The sequence below is a fragment of the Myotis yumanensis genome, unplaced genomic scaffold (assembly GCF_028538775.1).
Source record: "Myotis yumanensis isolate MYYU_CA2020_CCGP unplaced genomic scaffold, mMyoYum1.0.hap1 SCAF_2, whole genome shotgun sequence".
In the NCBI taxonomy this organism is placed as follows: Eukaryota; Metazoa; Chordata; class Mammalia; order Chiroptera; family Vespertilionidae; genus Myotis; species Myotis yumanensis.
Window position 1 is genome coordinate 44604383 of NW_027223753.1, and position 21045 is coordinate 44625427.

At 37.9% G+C, this 21045-nt stretch overlaps 1 protein-coding gene across 14 annotated transcripts in view; it reads right to left on the reverse strand.

The window, feature by feature from the left end:
* Positions 1 to 21045, reverse strand: part of DOCK7 (dedicator of cytokinesis 7) — a 180929-nt gene that overhangs the window by 2440 nt on the left and 157444 nt on the right. For 9 of the 14 annotated variants that reach the window (XM_070405266.1, XM_070405264.1, XM_070405262.1 and 6 more), the window contains 8 exons: positions 18703 to 18834; positions 16928 to 16942; positions 9295 to 9420; positions 6494 to 6583; positions 6140 to 6376; positions 5653 to 5796; positions 3284 to 3390; positions 1084 to 1251 (listed from right to left, as the gene is read on the reverse strand). In XM_070405266.1, the coding sequence (XP_070261367.1) occupies positions 1084 to 1251; positions 3284 to 3390; positions 5653 to 5796; positions 6140 to 6376; positions 6494 to 6583; positions 9295 to 9420; positions 16928 to 16942; positions 18703 to 18834 (1019 nt within the window). Of the gene's footprint in view, positions 1 to 1083; positions 1252 to 3283; positions 3391 to 5652; positions 5797 to 6139; positions 6377 to 6493; positions 6584 to 9294; positions 9430 to 16927; positions 16943 to 18702; positions 18835 to 21045 lie in introns of all 14 variants that reach the window. The other 5 variants (XM_070405267.1, XM_070405265.1, XM_070405261.1 and 2 more) reach the window with 1 other exon arrangement.

Below are 21045 nucleotides of genomic sequence, written 5' to 3' on the forward strand. Positions count from 1 at the left end.
TCTGTATGGGATGGTGGAAGCAAAGTAATATTTTGCCAGAGGAAGGATCTAAAACAGGCCCTCTGATCTCCCTCTGCTCCTGTAGATTGTGGAACAGATTCAAATAATCTACATGCTTTCTTAGGGGACATGACATATAGCAGGCAGGTAGGCATTTTTTGAGTGAACACGATTGTTTTCAGAGGCCTAGAAGTACAGAAATAGATTACTGAAGAATAAGAACTAATTTCCAGATGATCAAATAATTTTCTTTTGTAGTATATTATAGCATGCATTTACATTCTGTTTTCTTACAAGCAACTCAAAGGCCTTCTTAATATTAATTAGGTAAGTATAATTTAATGGCTTTACTGTTATTAATTCAGAAGGTGGTAACATATTGGTGCCACAATAATTCAATTTGTATATATATTTAGATTTCAAAATGCAAAAGCAGTTTACCTTATCATGCCCTGTCCAGAATTGAGGCACTAAAAAGTACAATGTCCTTGGAAATGTACATGCCATTTAATGTCCACAACAACCTTTTCAAGGTAAGAAATTTTAGAGGAGAAATCTAAAAACTGCTCAAGTAAACTAGGATCAGTTGTAGAAAATTCCAAGTTATTTCTATTTCTAACTTTTTGTGTCACACTTGGAACGTAGAGAAAAACACTGAAGCCTTCTTGATACTCAATGGGGTTATGTGTTTTAATACAAATGAAAAAGAACACTGCATACTATTTACTGCCAGGGCTGAGGGAAACAAATACCCTGTTCCTGATATATTCCAGTGAATTCTCCAACAAAAATACTAGGAAGTGTGACAGGACTTTAATAAAAGGAATAGTTTTAAGAGGCCAGACTTATATGTGGTCCTGGTTAGTATGAGTATTTAACACAACTTTGTGACTCTTGAATTACATACATATCTTGGAGGCTGATTCATGTAGAGATATAAAAGGCTTATATTAGTTGAACTTGTCAGGAGACACAATATCTAAAACCATGTAATAAAAGTTACACTAATTCATTATTAAAACAAATAATTCAAGCAGATTTTATTTTTCTGAACATAAACCAAATACAGAAAAATAAGCATACCTGTGGCAGGTGACGGGTAATACTACCTTGTATAACTGAGGGATCTTTCTGTTTATCAGAGGTTGTAGGGCCTCTTTAAGGCGATGATAGTTTCTCTCCAGTTCTCTTTGATACTCCTTTTGATCTGGCCCAATTAAGCTCTTATTTTTTCTTAAGGCATCTTCACACCTAGAAAAAACAGTGATGTCAAAAACTTTCTTCTGGCATATATACATACACACATTCCCCATGATGAGGACATTCAGTTTCTTGGTTGATTGTTAAATATCCTGTCTTGTATTAGGTTTAAGAAAGGGAACAGATGATCAGCTGTTAAAAATCTAACATTCACTTCCAGTTTTCATTTAATTGAAAATTATTTTTATTCAATAAAAATTTAACAAGGAAAAAATTGTGTATTTTTAAATATTAATTCTGAAGCCATTTTCCCTTCCTCCTATTACCACTAAACTTGAAGCTCTAAACTAAAAGAAATATAATAGCCATACTCATTTATGGCATCTGACACAGTGGTTTGCCTGTGTCCTAATAAATGTTTCTAAATGAATAGCTCTTTTTAACAGTTAATTCAGATGTTTGAGAAAAAATATCTGGACTCTGATAGGTAAATGAAAGGATATTAAAAGACAATATATACAGATCACCACTTGATGCTCAAAGGAAAATATATAGCCCCAAATGCTTACATAAGAAAAGAAGGCTAAAACTGAAGAGCTAAGCAATCTAAAAAAAAAGAACAGAACAAACTTGAGGTATAAGGAAGGAAATAAATTTAAAAGTATGACAGCTCTATATCAATACAAAAGTTGGTTCTTTCAAGGAAAAAAAAAGACTAAGCACTGGCAAGATTAAATGAGAGAAGGCTAAATAATCCCTATTAGAAATGAAAAATGAGACATAAGGTCAAATACAGCAGAAGTTTATAAAGGCACAGATGATATTATGTACAATTTAATGTAATAAATCTGACATGATACTTTTCTAGATTAATATAATTTACCAAAACAGACTTAATAAGAAAAACCATGAATAATCCTAAAACCGTCAAATACATAGAATCAGCCAAGTCACAAATCTATCCCCAAAGAAAACACCAACATGTAAATTCTACCAAACACTGTGAAGACGAATAATCCCAATGTAACAATTCCAGAGTATTAAAAAAAAAAATCCAAAGTATATGGCAGGGAGTAGGGGGTGGGGGAGGGGGGAGGGGAGAGAAGAACTATTCCTGAGAAGAGTTTCCAACTCATTTTTCAAGGTTGGGATACCAAAACCTAACGGGAACTACAAGAAAAAATTGTATTTCAATCTCATCCTTAGAAACAATTACAAAACTCCCAAGTAAAATAATAGGAAACTGTGTTAACAAATATTACACACACACACACACACACACACACACACCATTTAATAAAAGTTTTAAATTTGTAATTATAAAATACTCTTAGCATAGCCTGACCGATGTGGCTCAGTGGTTGAGCACCAACCTATGAACCAGGAGGTCAGTGTTCGATTCCTGACAGGCCCAGATATAGGCTCAATCCCCTGCAGGAGGCAGCCAATCAATGATTCCCTCTCATCATTGATGTTTCTATCTTTCCTCCCTTCCCCTATGAAATCAATAAAAATATATTTAAAACAAAACAAAAAAACTCTTAGCATAAGTACAAATAGTGGGAGCCTCTTTAGTTAAAACATCTACAAAAAACCTGAAGTAAACATTGCACTCAATAGTGAAAACATTTCCTTTTAGATCAGGAACAAGAAAAGGATGGCTCCATTACTATTACCATTCAACATAGTGCCAAAGATACTAAACATCACTGTAAAATATTCTACAGATTATTAGAATTAACAAGTAAGTTTGGCAACATTCTTATGTAAAATATATCACATTCAAATGCATTTCTGTATACCAGTAAACAAAACACAATTTTAAAAGATACCATTAACAAAAACATAAAAGTATTAAATACCAAGGAATAAATCAAAAGATACATAAGGCCTCTACAGAAAATTAAAATAATATTAAGAAAACATTTAAAAGATGTCAGTAAATGGAGAAATACACAACTATTTTTCATTGTGAATCACTTTCCTATATTTTCTCTTTTCAATTGTCCCTTAAGACATTATTTTACAGTGTGGTTTTAGACGTTCTCAATTTGAAAATCTTTATGTAGGAAGCCTGGAATACCTTTTAGTAAAATCTTTGAAGCAGAGTCGCAGTTTATTGTGATGTCTGAAGAGTTTTGGGTCACTGGGTATTTCAGATAGGAAAACCTGGGCAACTTCCAAAGGCCCCTGTAAAATAAGAAAAACAAGAGGAGTATTTTATCTTCTCTAAAATCAGAGAGATAGAAGTTACCTGAATGATTTTTCTTAGCATTAAAATGGCTGCATTTAAGCTTAATGCATATGTGTATGTGACAGGTTCTGGCCATATGTTTTTAGTTTTTCCTAATGTGAAGTCTATATTCTTGTCTACTACATTTAAATTAAATTCTTGGGCTACTGGCAATCAATTGTTAATTCAGATTATTAGACTTGGTTTCCTGAAACATTTCCTCAGTATACGAAATCTGTTCCCAGCACTGTAAATTAAAGAAGATAATCTTTTGCAAGTTATATTATTTGTGTGTTTTAGGGGGGTTAAAGGTCTTAAAGTGTTTGCTTCTTTTTTGGCTTTATTCCTTTAACCTAAAAAATAGGGTAAGACAGCCGGCTGGTGTGGCTCAGTGGTTGAGCATCAACTTATGAACCAGGAGGCCATGGTTCGATTCCCAGTCAGGGCACATGCCCCGATTGTGGGCTTGATCCCTAGTAGGAGTGTGTAGGAGGCAGCTGATCAATGATTCTTTCTCATTATTGATGTTTCTATTTCTCTTTCCCTCTCCTTTTCTTTCTGAAATCAATAAAAATATAAAGAAAAAAAATAGTGTAAGACATATTATGTGAAATCTTACTTGAAGCCTTTCTGGATTTCCTCTTACCTTGGATATTCCCTAATCATCATCAGAGAGACAATGGGATGCCTTCTAATCTACATATGACAAGTCTACAGTACTCTTTTGTGTACATATATTATTAAAAATTTCAAAATGATTCTACATTACTTATTTACTCCTCACAGTTCAGTGTGGCAATCTGGAGAAAATAACATCAGGAAATATGTAAGACAGTAGGCGTTCACATGCATGTACATAGCTCTGAAAATGAATCTTCCTTTTTTGAACACATTCTTTCAGTACAAAAAGGAAAGGCTATTCTAAGTGAACCAATTCCTTCTTTTTTTAAAATTCTCACCTGAGGATATATTTCCATTGATCTTTTAAAGAGAATGGAAGAGAGAGGGAAAGAAAGAGAGAAATATTGATGTGAGATATACACATCGATTGGTTGCTTCCTGCACACACCCTGACCAGGGCCCGGGGTGGGGAGGAGCCTACAACTGAGGTAGGTGCCCTTGACCAGAATTGAACCCAGGACCCTTCAGTCCGCAGGCCGGCAATCTACCCACTGAGCCAAACCAGCTAGGGCCCAATTCCTTCTTAATGGAATGGTTAAGAACAGACAGTATAGGCAATGTAGAAGGCAGGAGTGAAAATCTTTACCATTGAGATGATAATAAAAACTTTTTTCAGTTTACCTTTATATTTATACTTTCAGTGTCTTTTGCAACCAGTTCTAACATCTTTTTCACTTGATTTGGCACTTATTTATGATCTTTGTAAAATCTAATCTAATAATAGACAAACATGGTAATTGACAGTACCTTCGCTACACCTCCCATTGGCTAATCAGTGCGATATGCAAATTAACTGCCAACAAAGACGGCAGCTAATTTGCATACTGCAGGCAGCGCAGGCCAGCACGAGCCGCCATCTGGGCCCCCATGTGCCGCCTAAGCCCTGCCCCCAGCCGGGACCCCCGTCTGTGGCCCTGGGTGGAGGGGCTTGGTGGCGCGAATGGGCCGCCTAAGCCCCGCCCCCAGCTGGGACCCCTGTGTGCGGCCCTGGGCAGGCGGGACCCCCGTCTGCGGCCCTGGGCGGAGGGGCTTGGTGGCGTGATCGGCCCGAGGAAGCCCTATTCTTGCAGGAATTCTCCTGCAACGGGCTTCTAGTCTATGTAAAGTGGGGCCTTGACTTACGAGTTTAATTAGTTCCGAGACCGAGCTCGTTAAGGAGCTCGTTAACTCAAATGATTCTATCAACTCAATGCAAAAAATCGGCCGAGAGATAGCTGGTATCTCAAAAAACATGTTAGTCGGGACACTCGTAAGTCAAGGCCCCACTGTATATAAAAGCCAAGTGACTGGAAAGACCAGTCGCTATGACGCACACTGCTGCCAGCCAACTGGCCTGATGGGGGTAGGGCCGGCCAGCCAACCTCCCCCAGCCCCTCTCCTCAGTCCCACCCCCCGCCCATAGCCCCAATCGGCCCTGATTGGGGTGGGCCGGCTGGACCCCACCTGTGCACAAATTCGTGCACCGAGCCTCTAGTATAATAATAAAATCACTCCAAATTCCATTCATAACTTAAATAGTGCCAGCAGAAAGCACCAACCTGATTCACAGTTGTGCCCACAGACCCCTGGAGCACCATCTGGAGCATTTTGGGATCTGCCGGATCCTGATGTGTTGCAAATGCCAACTCCTGTGTCTTTTTCTGCATGTCTTCAATAGCAACTTCAATTGGTGTTAAGATGATCTGGATGAAGTAACATCTATTAGGTCAGGGTACTGATAGAAAACTATTTAAAGAGTTTTATATATAATCAATTAAAATAAAAAAAGTGGAGACCAATTGTAAACTATCATTTAATAATAAAATCCCAAACTTTGGATGCCTTAATAAAAAATCATCTTTCTAAGTAAAAGCTGAGTGTGAACTAGGGACTTAAAAAAGAAGCTTAAAGTTAATCATTTAAAAATGAATAAAGTTCTATTATGCTACCACATGAAGGGTGGTACATAAAGGCACATCCACACTGTTCTCACAGGGCTCCAATGTATTAGTTTCACTAATTCTGTTTCCCCATTTGTGAACTTACCTCCTCTTTGTGAGTAACATTGACCCTTGTCTTAATATAAGGAAAAGCATGAGAAGTAGTCAGTATAGTCTTCCGTTTGAATTGTTCATGAAGTTCCCCATGGGCACGGCCATCTAAAGTGAAGGGTGTACAGTACATGAAACGGCGAAGATTATAATTTTTGTCAAAATATGTGATTCTGTCCTTCATCTCATACGTGTCAAAGTATGGCTCCACGTAGGTAATCTGAATATATGCCTGGGAAAGGAAAAAGTCCTTCATTTTCTCACTGATAAATCATCACACAGTCTCTCTCCAACAACATCACAGTCTCAAAAATATGGCTACGTGTCACTACAGTTTAATTAACCATACCTTGTTAGGATCTAATTTACACTTGTCTACAGGATTAGAATCCTTGATTACTTCAACCACATCCTCTCCAAATCTTTCTCCATAAAATCCCTACAATAAAGAAAAGGAAATCTATTACATGATGTTTACAGTATTAGAGACTAGAGAAGGCCTCTGAAGGAGACTCCTGAGCAAAATTAGGCCATTTAGTAAGCTTATGTACAACCATGTTAATAATTACAAAATAAATTATATTTAGCCTACAAATTAGCCCAGTCTCAGTCCATATTTATTTGATATTATCCCCATCCACTCACTTTAAATAATACAAAGTAGAAGAAAGCAACAATTTTCTTCAATAAAAATACAGGGTTTCACAAGAGGTCCTCAAGAAAAACAAAAAGGGACAGAAAGCAGAAACAAAAGAAGCTCAGTATCTTTGATGTATAGGATCTTACTTTTATTGTGTCTGATGAGGCCTGATTTCTTGCAGACACGGGTCAATGAAGAAGCAATCATTTTTATGATTAAACTAGAGGCCCGGTACACAAAAATTTGTGCACTTGGGGGGGGGGGGGGTCCCTCAGCCCGTCCTGTGCCCTCTCACAGTCTGGGACCCCTCAGGAGATAATGACCTGCTGGCTTAGGCCTGCTTCCGGGTGGCAAAGGGCAGGCCCAATCCCTAGGTGCAGCCCCTGGTCGGGCTCAGAGCAGGGCCGATTGGGGAGTTGGGGCGCTGCCCCCTGTCATGCACAGAGCAGGGCGGATCGGGAGGTTGCGATGCCACCCCTAGTCACTCTCAGGGTACAGCCGATTGGGGGGTTGGGGCACCGCCCCCGTCACACTCAAGGCAGGGTCGATAGGGAAGTTGTGGCGTCACCCCGTCATGCACAGAGCAGGGCCGATCAGGGGGTTGAGGAGCTCCCCCCAGTCACTCACAGAGTAGGACCGATAGGGGAGTTGGGGCACTGTCCCCTGTCACACACAGAGCAGGGTGGATCAGGGGGTTGGTGTGCTGCCCTCTATCACCCACAGAGCAGGGCCGATCAGGGGGTTGGGGCACCGCCACTGTCACACTCACGGCAGGGCCGATGGGGAGGTTATGGGTCTACCCTGTCACACACAGAGCAGGGCCCGTGGGGGGGGGGTGGGATTTGGGGTGCCGCACCCTGTCACACAGAGCAGGGCCGATCAGGGGTTGGGGCATCGCCACTGTCACACTCAGGGCAGGGCCGATGGGGAGGTTATGGCTCTACCCCGTCACACACAGAGCAGGGCCCGTTGGCGGGGGTGGGGGTGGGGGGGGGTGGGGCGCCGCCCTCTATCACCCACAGAGTAGGGCCGATCAGGGGGTTGGGGCGCCTTTCCCTGTCACGAACAGAGCAGGGCGGATAGGGAGGTTGTGGCCCCGCCCCCTGTCACACACAGAGCCTCAGGGCGATCAGGGGGTTTGGGCGCTGCCCCCTGTCATGCTGATACCGGTGCCAGGAGGCCTCGCAGATCCACTGATCCCGGTGCTGGGAGGCATATTACCCTTTTACTATATAGAATAGAGGCCTGGTGCACAGGTGGGGGCTGGCTGGTTTGCCCTGAAGGGTGTCCTGGATCAGGGTGGGGGTCCCCACTGGGGTGCCTGGCCAGTCTGGCTGAGGGGCTGAGGGCCGTTTTCAGGCTGGCGGGTGACTGAAGCTCCCAACCACTCCTTTTTTTCTTTTTTCTTTTTTTAATTCTGGGCCAGCTTTAGCTCTGAGGCCTCAGCTGCTGAAAGCAGGTTTCTGGCCTTTATCTTCTGTATTTGATACAATGTTGCGGTCCGGCTGGCTGAAGCCTGGCTGACTAACGCAGGTTTCTGGGGTTTTGTTTAGCTTCTATATTTGCAACATAGTTGCTGAGAGTTGCAGCTGAGAGGCCGGAAAGTCAGGGGGGGAACGTTGGAGTCCGCAGTCACTGGAGCAAGCAAGCCTCCCTGTTTGCTTCAGTGCATGGCTGCCGGCTGTCATCTTGGCTGGCAGTTAATTTGCATATCGCCCTGATTAGCCAATGGGAAGGGTAGCGGATGTACGGCTAATTACCATGTTTCTCTTTTATCAGATAGGATGCAATGCCCTAGAATTTCAAATAAAAGCACTAACTTGATGAAATTTTACATAGGTTTAGATTTTGAAAAGGCAACCCTGGGTCAAGAATGTAGTGACTTTTCCATATGACACTGAGTAGCAGCATGGGCAATGAATGGAACTATTCAAAAGAAAAAATTAAATTTGAATCTTCAAAGGAGAAACCCTACTCTTCCTCCAAAGGTAATTTTTATGATTAAGTTTTGAGAAACACTGTCTCACTTAATATTTCCCAAGACTTACCTAGTCTCTTGAAAAATAAAGTCACAGTTTAAGCCAATTTATAGAAATAGAGACCAGTAAAGTCATCAATAAGAATAAAACATTTAAGAAATTAACCATTTTGTTGAGAATACAAACAAGCCTAGAGCAGTGTTTCTCAAACTCTTATGTGAATACAAATCACCTGGGTATGTGGTTAAAATGCAGATTTTTATTAGGAAGGTCTGGGGTAGGACCTGGGACTCTGCATTCCATGCAATCTCCCAGCTGATGCCAGTGCTTCTGGTCCCTGAACCACACTTTGAGTGATAAGAAGAGAGAAAGGTTGGAAAGCAGAACTATAGCAGGAAAGATAATTTCTTTTACTCTAAAGAACAGTTTATTTGGCATGATGTAGATTATCGGATGATCAGATTTGGATCTGAAAGTCTACTCATCATTGCAAATTAAAGATGACATTTTATGAACCACCACAGCATTCACCTCCAATCTGTGAGAGATCTCTGCAAGTTTGGTGATTGCAGGCTCCTTGTAAACAAATTCCTGTTCATCCAAATCCCCGAACTTGGTTCCATAAAAACCAACACGAAAATAGGTGCCAAACATCCGCTTCCCATCCTAGGTTTAGGAAAATAAAGAGACTTTAATACAAAGTCTTTTTGTTTTTGACATTATGCTTAGATTGCTATACTATAAAATTCCCAAAACAGTGCAAAAAGTTTTAATAAAAATTACAATACTTTGTTATTTCCCAAATGAAGATAAAAACAAAGCAATAACCTTTCCTTTTTCAATATTTTTAACAAATAACATTATGTAACTGGGCTTTCACCAACTGAATAAATCACATATGCTTTTTCAGGTTTGTACCAAGTGACTACTTCACATTGGTTTATGTTTTAAGTCCATACACTTGAAATAAATTAACTTATGTTCCTTATTGCAAGAAAAGATGCTCAGTATGACATGGACTGTGTCTTAACTGTGCTGAAATTAGAGCATACTACATAAAAACACTAACATTTTTAGTTAACAGCTTTATATAATCTCTAAATATAATAAATTAGATCATAAAAGTTAGGAGCCAAGTATAGCACCTGGCATAGAGAAGACAATCAGTAAATGCCAAGACCATCCAGAAGCACTTAAGCAAAAAATTTATAATCAGTAGCCTGTGCTGATAAAAATATTTTTATTTGGATGAGTAAGTAAAAATGGAATAGGAAGGGAAAAATGTAAACTGAAAGCTAAAAGAGGAAAAAATTGAGAGGAGTTAGTTATCTGTCAGTCCTCAAATCACTCACTTCATACATTAACTACACATTCATTTCAAGTATGACGTACACCACAGTCACTTTTACACAGTGCATTTGGAAACAAATTCCTTCAATAAAGATAAAATAGTGGGAAGCTTTCTATGCAATTCTTTCAATTTAGATACAAAGATATTTTAGAAGGATTTTGTGGTGGCTCCTATATACACAGCACACATAAGTATTTAAGCCTAATCTGTCCCATACTTATTTTTCATATAATGAGTTCTTTTTTTTTTTTTTTTCATTCTAATAATTTTTATTTCTTAAAGTATTACAAAGAGTATTACATATGTCTCCTTTTTTCCCCCCCTTGACATTCCCCCGGCCCCTACCCCCCACCCCCCCACCCCGTGTCTTGTGTCTATTGGTTAATCTTCATATAATGAGTTCTTACTGTAAAGGCAAAGGGCATGGGGCATGTAAAATAAGTCACAAATGTCACAGATAATCAAGCAAAATGGAAAAGTCTGATCCTTAATTTACCAGTTTTATAATTTTTAAAAAAGTACATGTTAAAATACCCATATATTTGTCAAGATTTAAAGTTGTGTTTTTTTGTGTTTTTTTTTAAAGTCTTTGGAGCCAAATAAATGTGAGGTTTCTAATTTAAAAATTTTTCACAAGTTATTTAATTTCAAAATTTAACAGACATAAAAATTAACTAATTTCTATAGCAAAGGAAATCTTTCTAGATAGATTAAATGTATTCAACCAAAATTCTGATAAAAACTATCAACATGCTAATGGAATAATAGCAAATTTTGACATAATTAAAGAACAAAGAAAACACTGCATGGAAAATAAAAATTTTAAAAAAATGAATGATTTGTGATTATTTTTCAAAAATATTATATACACGAAAATTCCCACAAATATTAAAATATTGTTATTCTGGCTGTACTCCTCTCAAAGGTTTCGAATTTAAGATACTATTTCAAGCCCTGATCAGTTTGGCTCAGTGGATAGAGCCTCGGCTTGAGGACTGAAGGGTCCCAGGTTCGATTCCGGTCAAGGGCAGTACCTTGGTTGTGGGCACATCCCCAGTAGGGGGTGTGCAGGAGGCAACTGATCGATGTTTCTCTCTCATTGATGTTTCTAACTCTCTATCCCTCTCCCTTCCTCTCTGTAAAAAATCAATAAAATATTATTTTTAAAAAAGATACTATTTCAAATCTTCAATATCATGGCCTTTTAAATATTTGAAGACAGCTATTAACATTTATTTCCTTTAGCTATACTTTCCATATGAGAGTAATCACTATCCTGTGTGCATTTTATTTGTGTGTTTTTTTTCAGTGCCATCTTTTAAAATGTGGTACCTCAGAAATAGACACAAGACTGCTATAAACTGATCTGATCAGTGAGGCTGACTGCCTCCCTGGATCTGGACTTGAATTTTATTAATGCACTTTAAAATTGAGAAACCATTTAAAACTCTTTATTTACTTTCCATAATAACATTCAGTTCAAGGAAAGACATTGAGTGCTTATGATGTTAGCCACTATTCATCAGTAACAGGAACATACAAATAAGATTTGGCTCCTCAAGAGAGTAAAAGATGTATTCAAATAATTACAATACGAAGGGTTATGTGCTAAAAAGTTGTACTGAGAAATATTAACCCTATTGGAGCCAGGTCACAAAAACGATAACACACAGACAGGGTTCTACAATTCGAGAATGAACACTGGATGTGGAAGGGGGAAAGGATATGCCAACAGAGAAAGAGGGAAAGAGGGAAAATCTTGAAACAGAATTTCTGCAAGGGAAACCATTCATTCACATATTTGAGTGCCTCCTATGTGTCAATAAACTATCCTAGACATTTGTGATAAATCAATGAACAAAAGAGACAAAGAGGGTGGTCAGGATAGGTCTCCTCAAGAAGGTGACATCTGAGCAAAGACATGAAGAAAGTGAGTTATTCATGTGGATCTCTGGGGAAAGTGGATTCCAGGCAGAGGAAAGAGCCAGTGCAAAGGCCCGAGGGCAGGAGCCTACCTAATGCGTTCCGAGAACAGGAAGGTGGTCCTATGACTGACGCAGAGTTAAGAGGTAACTGTATGGAGTGGCTGGAATTAAAAATGAATGTGTGTATACTAAAATGAAGGAGGGAGCAGCAGAGGCAGGAAAATTAAGAGTCTGAGTAAATTTATTTTCTTTCTTTTTTAAAAAAATAAATCTTTACTGTTGAAAGTATTACATATGTCCCCCGCCCAACCCCCATGAGTAAATTTATTTTCAACTTAGAGTTCTCCAGTGTCAAACCACTGACGCTATCAGGCTCATGAAAACATTAACACATAGCTTTATCTTCAGGAAAAACGTCACTTCCATCTTTATTTTCTCTTCAGAGTTTGGACCACAGAATGATAACTGTTTTCTTTTGAATTTGAAAACTAAAAATCCACTTTTCTTTAACCTAGCCTATGATTTCCTAACATAATCTTCCTTTATTGTTATGAACTCTTTTGGAACCTCCCACATACTTCAGCTTATTCTTCCTTAGCAGTTCTACTTACTGACTTGCACAATCTTGTGGGTGATGAAACTATCCCAGACAAGGAAATCCATCTACTCATCTATCCATTTCTCTAATGGTTGAAATTTCTTATGAGAAATATATCTTAAATCTGTATTTCATAAGAAACATTCTGTTGGGCTAGTTATATATTTCTACAATGACATCACTTCTATAACTTCTTTTATCCTCACTCAATTGTTTTCCCTTATATTTCCTTCAAGTTAACTGATTTCCATAAAGGCATACCAGTATTTCACACAGTGGTAGTTCCCTTCTATTAGATCTATTCCTCTTAAGAGAACACACTGCCCTGGCCAGTGTGGCTCGGTTGGTTGGGCATCATCCCATGCATCAGAAGATTGCTGGTTCGATTACCAGTCAGAGCACATGCCCAGATTTCAGCTTCAATCCTGACTAGGAGGTGTGCAGGAGGCAGCCAATCAATGTTATGCTCTCACATTGATGTTTCTCTCTCTCCCTCTCCTTTTCTCTCTCTCTAAAAATCAATTTTAAAAAAACTTTTTTAAAAAAGGTAACATTAAAAAAAAGTAACATACTGAAAAAAAAGAGAGAGAACATTTACACACTTTTATCAGTTTGTTTAGTCACAGGTCTCAACTTGGGGACATAACACCTCTTAGATTTTATTAACCAAACTAGAGGCCCGGTGCATGAAATTCATGCATGGGGGGTCCCTCAGCCCAGCCTGCACCCTCTCCAATCTGGGACACCTCGGGGGATGTCCAACTGCCTCTCGCAATCCAGGACCGCTGGCTCCTAACCACTCGCCTGCCTGCCTGCCTGCCTGCCTGATGGCCTCTAACCCCTCTGCCTACCTGCCTGATTGCCCCTGATTACCTCTGCCTGCTTGCCTGATCGCCCCTAACTGCTCCCCTACCGGCCTGATCACCCCTAATTGCTCCCCTGCTGGCCTGATCGCCCCTAACTGCCTCTGCCTCGCCCCGCACTTGGGACCTAGGACCCAGGATTCCCTCCTCTGGCTGGTTGCAGGCACCAGGGACCCGGGATTCTCTCCTTCTGGCTGGTCACACGCAACCCAGGACCCGAGCTGGCTTGACCCGGGCTGGCTGCAGCTGCAGGGGACCATGGGTGGGCGGCTTGTCCCTCTCTCAGGCTACAGGCGCAGCCACTGGCGCCCAGGACTGTGGAGACCATGGGGTGTGCGGATTGTCCCTCTCCCGGGCCGCAGGCGCAGGTGCAGCCACTGGCGCCTGGGACCGCGGGGCGGGCAGCTTGTCCCTCTCCCGGGCCGCAGCCTGGCTGGTCCCCATTCCTCTCTCGCAAGCTCATTTGTGCCTGGCTGATCCCCATTCCTCTCTCTCCAGTGTTGAGCATCTGAGCCATTACAGCATGACGGCGTGATGACCATTTGCATATTAGCTCTTTATTATATAGGATTGTGTTAAGATTTCAAGAAATAGTAAAAATAATGATAATAAATATAGTACAACAAAAACAATAATCTCCAACATTTTTGAGTACTTAGTATGTGCTAGACACTGGCTATCCACTTTACATGCAGTATGTCAATTTTTATCTCAATTTTGAGTGAGGTACCATTATTTCCCCCTTTATTTTAAGAGAAGGAAAAATAACTTGCCCAAGATCACATTCGGAGACCATACTGTGGTGGAGTTGGGAGTAAAATCCCAATATATTTGACACCTTAGTCCAAGTTCTTAATTAAGCTATATAATTCCCATACTCTATATACTGGTATACAAAAACTGGGACATAAGTATATATACCATTTGACACTTCTCTTATGTTTTCCCTGAGAATTTTTGAGAATATCATTGAGTAATTACTTGGTACTTCTCTTCCTATGTTTTGTCTTTCTCTATCTTACAACTATTCTCTACTATGAATACAAATTGTCTATTTTTGAATATAAATTGATCACTATTTGGTAAAGATATCTTTTTAAAATGAAATACACATACAAAATATGAGGCGGCTATAAAAATTTCCAAACAGAAATTCAACATTTCTCTTTAATAAAAATAATTTAAAATGCAATAATAAGAAATGATTAAAGCACATCGTATTTCCTATTATTTTAAAAATATGGACGTGGGAAAAGAAAAAATAAAAGTGAAGAGTAAACAGCCATCGAGGTACTGAAACTGGATAGCAGATTAACAGTCACCATGATTCATAAAGGGTTTGTGATTGGTTATTTTGCATGGTAAATACTTTACTAATAAGTGTCAAGTTTTAGAGTTACCATTTACATACATACATAAATCCGCACACACATCCCCCAAAAGCTTCACCAAGTCAAACAATTTATACCAAATCAAGGAGAATAAGGAAAAATGAAACACATTGCAAATATATAAGTGCAAAAGGCTTTTCCTCTAAGTCAGAGTCATTCTACAATGTATAAATTATCCTTACTGAATTTCAACCCAGCGAGAGTTGAGAATACTAGGAAATTAGCTAGAAAACACAGTTGTTTAGAAAAAAATGAAATTACTGAAGTTTTCTGAGTAAAAAAGAAAAATATTCACATGATAGGAACTTACCACAATAGACAATAGTAAAAGTAGGGAGTAGGGTCAGCAACCAGGGGCAAGAGAGAAGAGAAAACAGAAGGCATTTTAATTAAGGAAATTTCAAAACAAATAAGCAGCAAATGGTAGCAAACACATTTTTTTAAAATGCAAGCATCCATTTAAGTTTTACAAGGAAAAAAGCAAAAAACAAGCGTGCAACAATTTTAGAAGCTACAAAGCTAAAGATCCAGTGAAAGGTAGTGACAAGATATAAATAAGAAAATAAAGCCTGTGTGACTTTTACCATGCAATAAACATGATGACAGAATGATATTAATGTCATAACCAGTGAAAATTATACCTTTCAGGGGTCGATTTAGCATCAAGCTGACTAGTAATAAACTGCTCAGAGGTTTCCATATATCTTTTATGCTTACTTTTCAGCTAATTCCATTTCACGATAGGAAATCCATAAGGAATGTTATCACTCATAGATAACCATGGCAAGTCTATATATGTCTTAATTGAGCCACAGAAATGAGGAATTCTATACTAAATATTAATAAGGTCATACACATTTCATCTAGAGAATTAAGGTAGATGCAAAAGTACAAAAAAAAAAGTTGGGAACCAATTCAGAAATGGAAGAAAATACAGTAGTAACATTTATTCCCAAGGTTTTCTATTTGGGTCCCAAAACAAGGATGGCAATACTGAAATCAAACAGAAAGCCTAAGCTCTTTAGTCAACATGAACGTGACTACGAAGTGAGAAGGCAAAGCAGACAACTTTACAAGTACACCTAGCTTTAAATAAATCCGATTTATGAATACTTTGCTTTACCTCATCAAAATAAATTGAAACGCATTTTATAGAATTCTTTCCTTTACATAAAAATTTAAAATAATGGCAATCAATTTCTTCCTGGCATTTTAAGATTTGATTTATATATAACTTTCATGAGCCTAACCACTTACTACATAAAAGGCTGAACATGTCGTTTTCATTAAACATTAATTATCAAACACTGTCAGAATATGAGGTCAAATTAAATTTCAAGTTCTCTCAATCTCTTTAATCTTCCCCCCCAACAAAACTGAAAAAACAAAAGTGAATTTCTTTCTTCAGGAGTGCTTATACTCAAGGTGAAGTGACTCAAGATCAAATCAACACATTCTTTCATCAATTCTAAGATGCATAATTGTTTTTGCATACATTTTAATATCTCTGTAGTTGGCATTAATCTTTCACCTGATAGGATATTGTGGTTTAATACACAGGTTTCTTTTTTCTTTCTTAAATGCATGTAAATTAATGGGATGTCTTAAAATTGATGGCATCTTAGATCAGATGAAATACAGTATTTTCTATTTACACCTCTGAGCAATAACACATAAATCGACCTCTGTAAAATGAGGTGAAACAATATGGTTAAAAAAAGAAATCTGTGTGTAAATGTTGATGAAAGAAAATGCTTCAAGGGATAAAAACAAACTAAAGTGATGACAAAGTGGCTCATTTACCAAAGAATCTCATTAGTGTAATATGGATTTCCATGCACTGCCTACACCTCTTAATAATAAATTAAAAAAAAACAACTTACAGTATTTTAACAAAATTTCTTTGGTTAATGAATTCAGTTGACAGCAGATAGCAACAGAATGCCCACAGCTAGCACATGTGGGCAAAGCATTGGCATAAGAAATCTGATCAAATCAATCTATTAGTGTCTTTAACTAACTAAAACATTACCTACCTCCCAGCCAGTACTCTGTATAATAAAAAGTAAAAAAGGGCAGGTCATAAAAAAATTGTTTAAAAAGAACAAAAAAAGGCCAAAGGAAGTTTAGTAGTATAAAGAAAGGCACCATATACCATAAATTCTTCTCCACTGATAGAAGACACTAGGATATTTTTTAAACACCACATTCTTTCACTTTTAAGACCTCTGATAATTTTATAAATTGCTTGTTCAAAACCTAATAGCTAAAATTTTACCTTTTAAAAACTTTAAAAGTGAAAGTACATATTTTGGGGGAAAGAAAGCCTACTGCTTGTTCCATTTGTCTGTCTAAATTAGATCTCTCACTAAACTCAGCTGAACTACCTGGGGTAAATTGGAACAGAAATTGCAATTTTGCCCAAATGCCTTTGGTACAAATGGATGAAAGTTTCTTGGAATCTACTAGCTCTAGATGTTCCAGACCTGACCTGTGTAATTTGCAGTTTACAGCTCTAGAAGCTGGGATAAGGCTCCTTTGACAGTATATGTATAATTAATTATAACCACCCCCCCCACCCACTTATGAATCCTAGTAAATCTTTTGTAATTTCAGTATTTTAGCAGACAACAATAAAATTCTGGCATAACAGTACAGCAGCCTTATTTTAAGACTGTTAAAGTTTTTAGATTATATCATTTCATCTTAGTCCATGGCAAGAAAGAAGAAGTCAAGCTGATAGACAATAAAGAAGTAGTACTGAATACAGAAGTGGATATTCAGATTCCACTTCCTTCTTAGATGATGGCAGTAGCAGATAACAGCATGGGTAGCACAGGAAAGGGAACAGTAAAGTGGAGGAGGAGAAGGCTCAATAGGGTATTTCGGAGTATTTAAATGGAGCCAAGGATTTAGTTTCAGGGACATCAATTGCTAATAGTTTAATTGTAAACTAAGTTTATTTTCATTTTAATTTTTGTGATTTGTGGATTCCATGAACTATAAACAAGTATTGAAGTTATACTATTATAATTGAATACACATAAGACAACCATTTTATTCATTATTTTTATATTAGAAATATATCAAAGAATGATTGAATGGAAACATCTAGGACAGTGATGGCGAATCTATGACACGCGTGTCAGAGGTGACACGCGAACTCATTTTTTTGGTTGATTTTTCTTTGTTAGATGGCATTTAAATATATAAAATAAATATCAAAAATATAAGTCTTTGTTTTACTATGGTTGCAAATACAAAAAATTTCTATATGTGACACGACACCAGAGTTAAGTTAGGGTTTTTCAAAATGCTGACACGCCAAGCTCAAAAGGTTCGCCATCACTGATCTAGGATAAACAGTGAAGTCTAGTTGAAATCACAAAATATTAGGGGTTTATTAAATGTTCTTATCATTTAATAAAAAATTAACTTAAAAAACGTTTTTGGCAGCCTAGAAATAGAAATCAATTTAAAAATCAGATTCATAATTATAACTCACACTATGAAACAGAAAATAATACACAATTAAAAAAAAATTTGGCAACTAGAAATCATTTTTAAAAAGTGATAAAAAAAAAGACAAGCTGTGTGGGAAACTTATGATGATCTTAATCTACTTTGGATAAATTTAATTTTTTGTTAATGAGCCTTGCTTTGGTACTGAACCATCATTTTGACACCGTTCATTTGTAACCTGATTAAAATGGTCATTCCATGGAATCCAGTTTGACATCAATACAATGCAACACTAATGCTTTTAGACAGTTTCTCCATTTATACTGAAGCTAGAAATTGCAATCATTACCTGATGAACAATTTTGCTGAATGCTTCTTGAAGTTTACCATGAATTGTGGATAGTTTCTTTGCATCTCGATTAGCTTCATGAATAGGAATAAGTACTTTGTACACCTCATTAACTGCTTCATACATGCCAGCCTATAAGAATAAGATATTGCTTTCTTTTATATCAACAAGAAAGTAAATATTTACACTTTATGAATTTCTGCTAAAACAATACCAACTGAAGCTTTTCCAATAGGACATAAAAACAAACAATACTAATTTTAATTTTACTAAAACTTAGAAGAATTTTTCACAATGTATTATCTTCTCTAGATAGATATACACGAATATATGTGTGTGCATTTAACATACATATGCATATTTATACTTCTATATAATCTGAATTGGGTTTTCTGCTTCTACCTACCCAGGATAGGTAGGTAGAATTATTAATTATAATTATTACCTTACTTCGCTAAGGTAAATATGTATATGTTTGATTATTTCTATCTGCAGATAAACTTTTGCAGAAATTAATTCTGAGCAGAGAAATAAAAGAAATCCAATTATTACATTGGTCACAGATATATAGATATCAGATAACCTGTGGCCTCCAACGAAACTAAAATTACTTAACTTTTCCAAAATATTAAACTGGCACAGGAAATTGCCTATGGAAAAACAACTGATTTATAACAAAACATGAGAAGGTTCTGAGTCATCAAATTTTCAGATTTTATTCCACTAGTGGGTAGTTGGCCAGTGGTTGGCCAAGGGTTACTCTGGTTATACTCAGAGTGAGTGACGAAATGTGTTTGTACTACTCTTCCATTCTCTTGTCCTTAATCATGGGTTGGTAGCTGTAGTGAGGGAAGAGAGGTTTTCCAAGAGCCATTGGGTTCCCATTGCCTCACAAATCAGCAAACATATTTTCCCAAGGAAATAAACATATGGTTCTTATTTTCTAGTCAGTTCACAGGAGTATGTTTAAGCAGTCACGTAGCTATAACAATGAAATATATTTAGTGTAACTAAAATGCCTCAGTAATTATTTTAATTAAGATTAAATAGATTAATGGGAAAAAATGAAATTCATAATTACATGCTATTTATTGCAAAAGAAATTCTGTAATTAGGCCACAATTTGAATTCACTACTGTGAATTATTAAAATTACAAGCACACACACACACTAATACACAGTGTATATTTGTCAAAATATTCCATTAATAGCAAAAAACCTTTCCCCCCTGCTAGTTCAGATCAATTATATTGAAACTCGTGGAGCAGAAATCCAGGGAAATCAGGACTGTCAAGGTTCTCAAAGACAAAAAATTTTAAAGTGGACCAACACCTAACATCCTTAGAGTCTAAGAATTATATTTATTTATTTAAATTATTCTTCTTCTAAATCCTTACCCGAGGACATGCTTAGAGAGGAAGGAAAGGCTGGAGGGGGTGGGGGGGAGAGGGGGAGAGGAGGAGGAGTAGGAGGAGGAGGAGGAAGAGGAGGAAGAGGAAGGGGGGAGAGAAAGAGAGAGAGAGAGAGAGCGAGAGAGGGAGAGAGAGAGAGAGAGAGAGAGAGAGAGATATTGATCAGTTGCCTTCCATATGAGTCCTGACCAGGGATCAAACCCAAAACACAAGTATATGCCCTGATTGGGAATCTAACCAGCAACCTTTCCATGCACGGACGATACTCTAACCAACTGAGCCACACTGGCTGGGCTAAGAATCATCATATTCAGATTACCTGGTTCTAAGTGCCAATACAATGCAGATGAGGATAGTCAACCGGCTAGTGTGGCTCAATGGTTCAGCACACATTATTACTAATCTGGAGCCACATTACATATATTAACTCATTTAATACTGACAACATTCCTATGAGGTAGGTACTATTACTAGATGCATTTTATGGATAAGAAATGTAAGGTACCAATAGGTTGAGTAATTAGTGCCTAAAGTGATTTAATTACTAAGGTGGCAGAGCCAGGACTTGAATTCTGGCTGTTTGCCTTCTAAATCTATACCCTTAACCAATGTATTGCAAGGTAGGGCTAAGGTCAAGAGAAGAAATGACCAATTTCTAATCGTGGTGCAATGGGGAAGTTGGGGCAGCATTGCATATTAACTCAAGCTACCATCTTACGCTAACATGTACCCCACTGCCTCCTAAACCTTGGTGCTGGGACACTAAACACTCAGCAGAAAAGTCACAGGAAGTAGGTGACCCTATCACCCTGGTTAAAGAAGGGGATTCAGCTAGCTATCTCTCCTCTCTCCCATCCTAGAGCCACATGAGTACTGAAATTTTTCACATACAGATGTGGAGGGACAGGATTGGGGTTAAAGCATGGTAGAG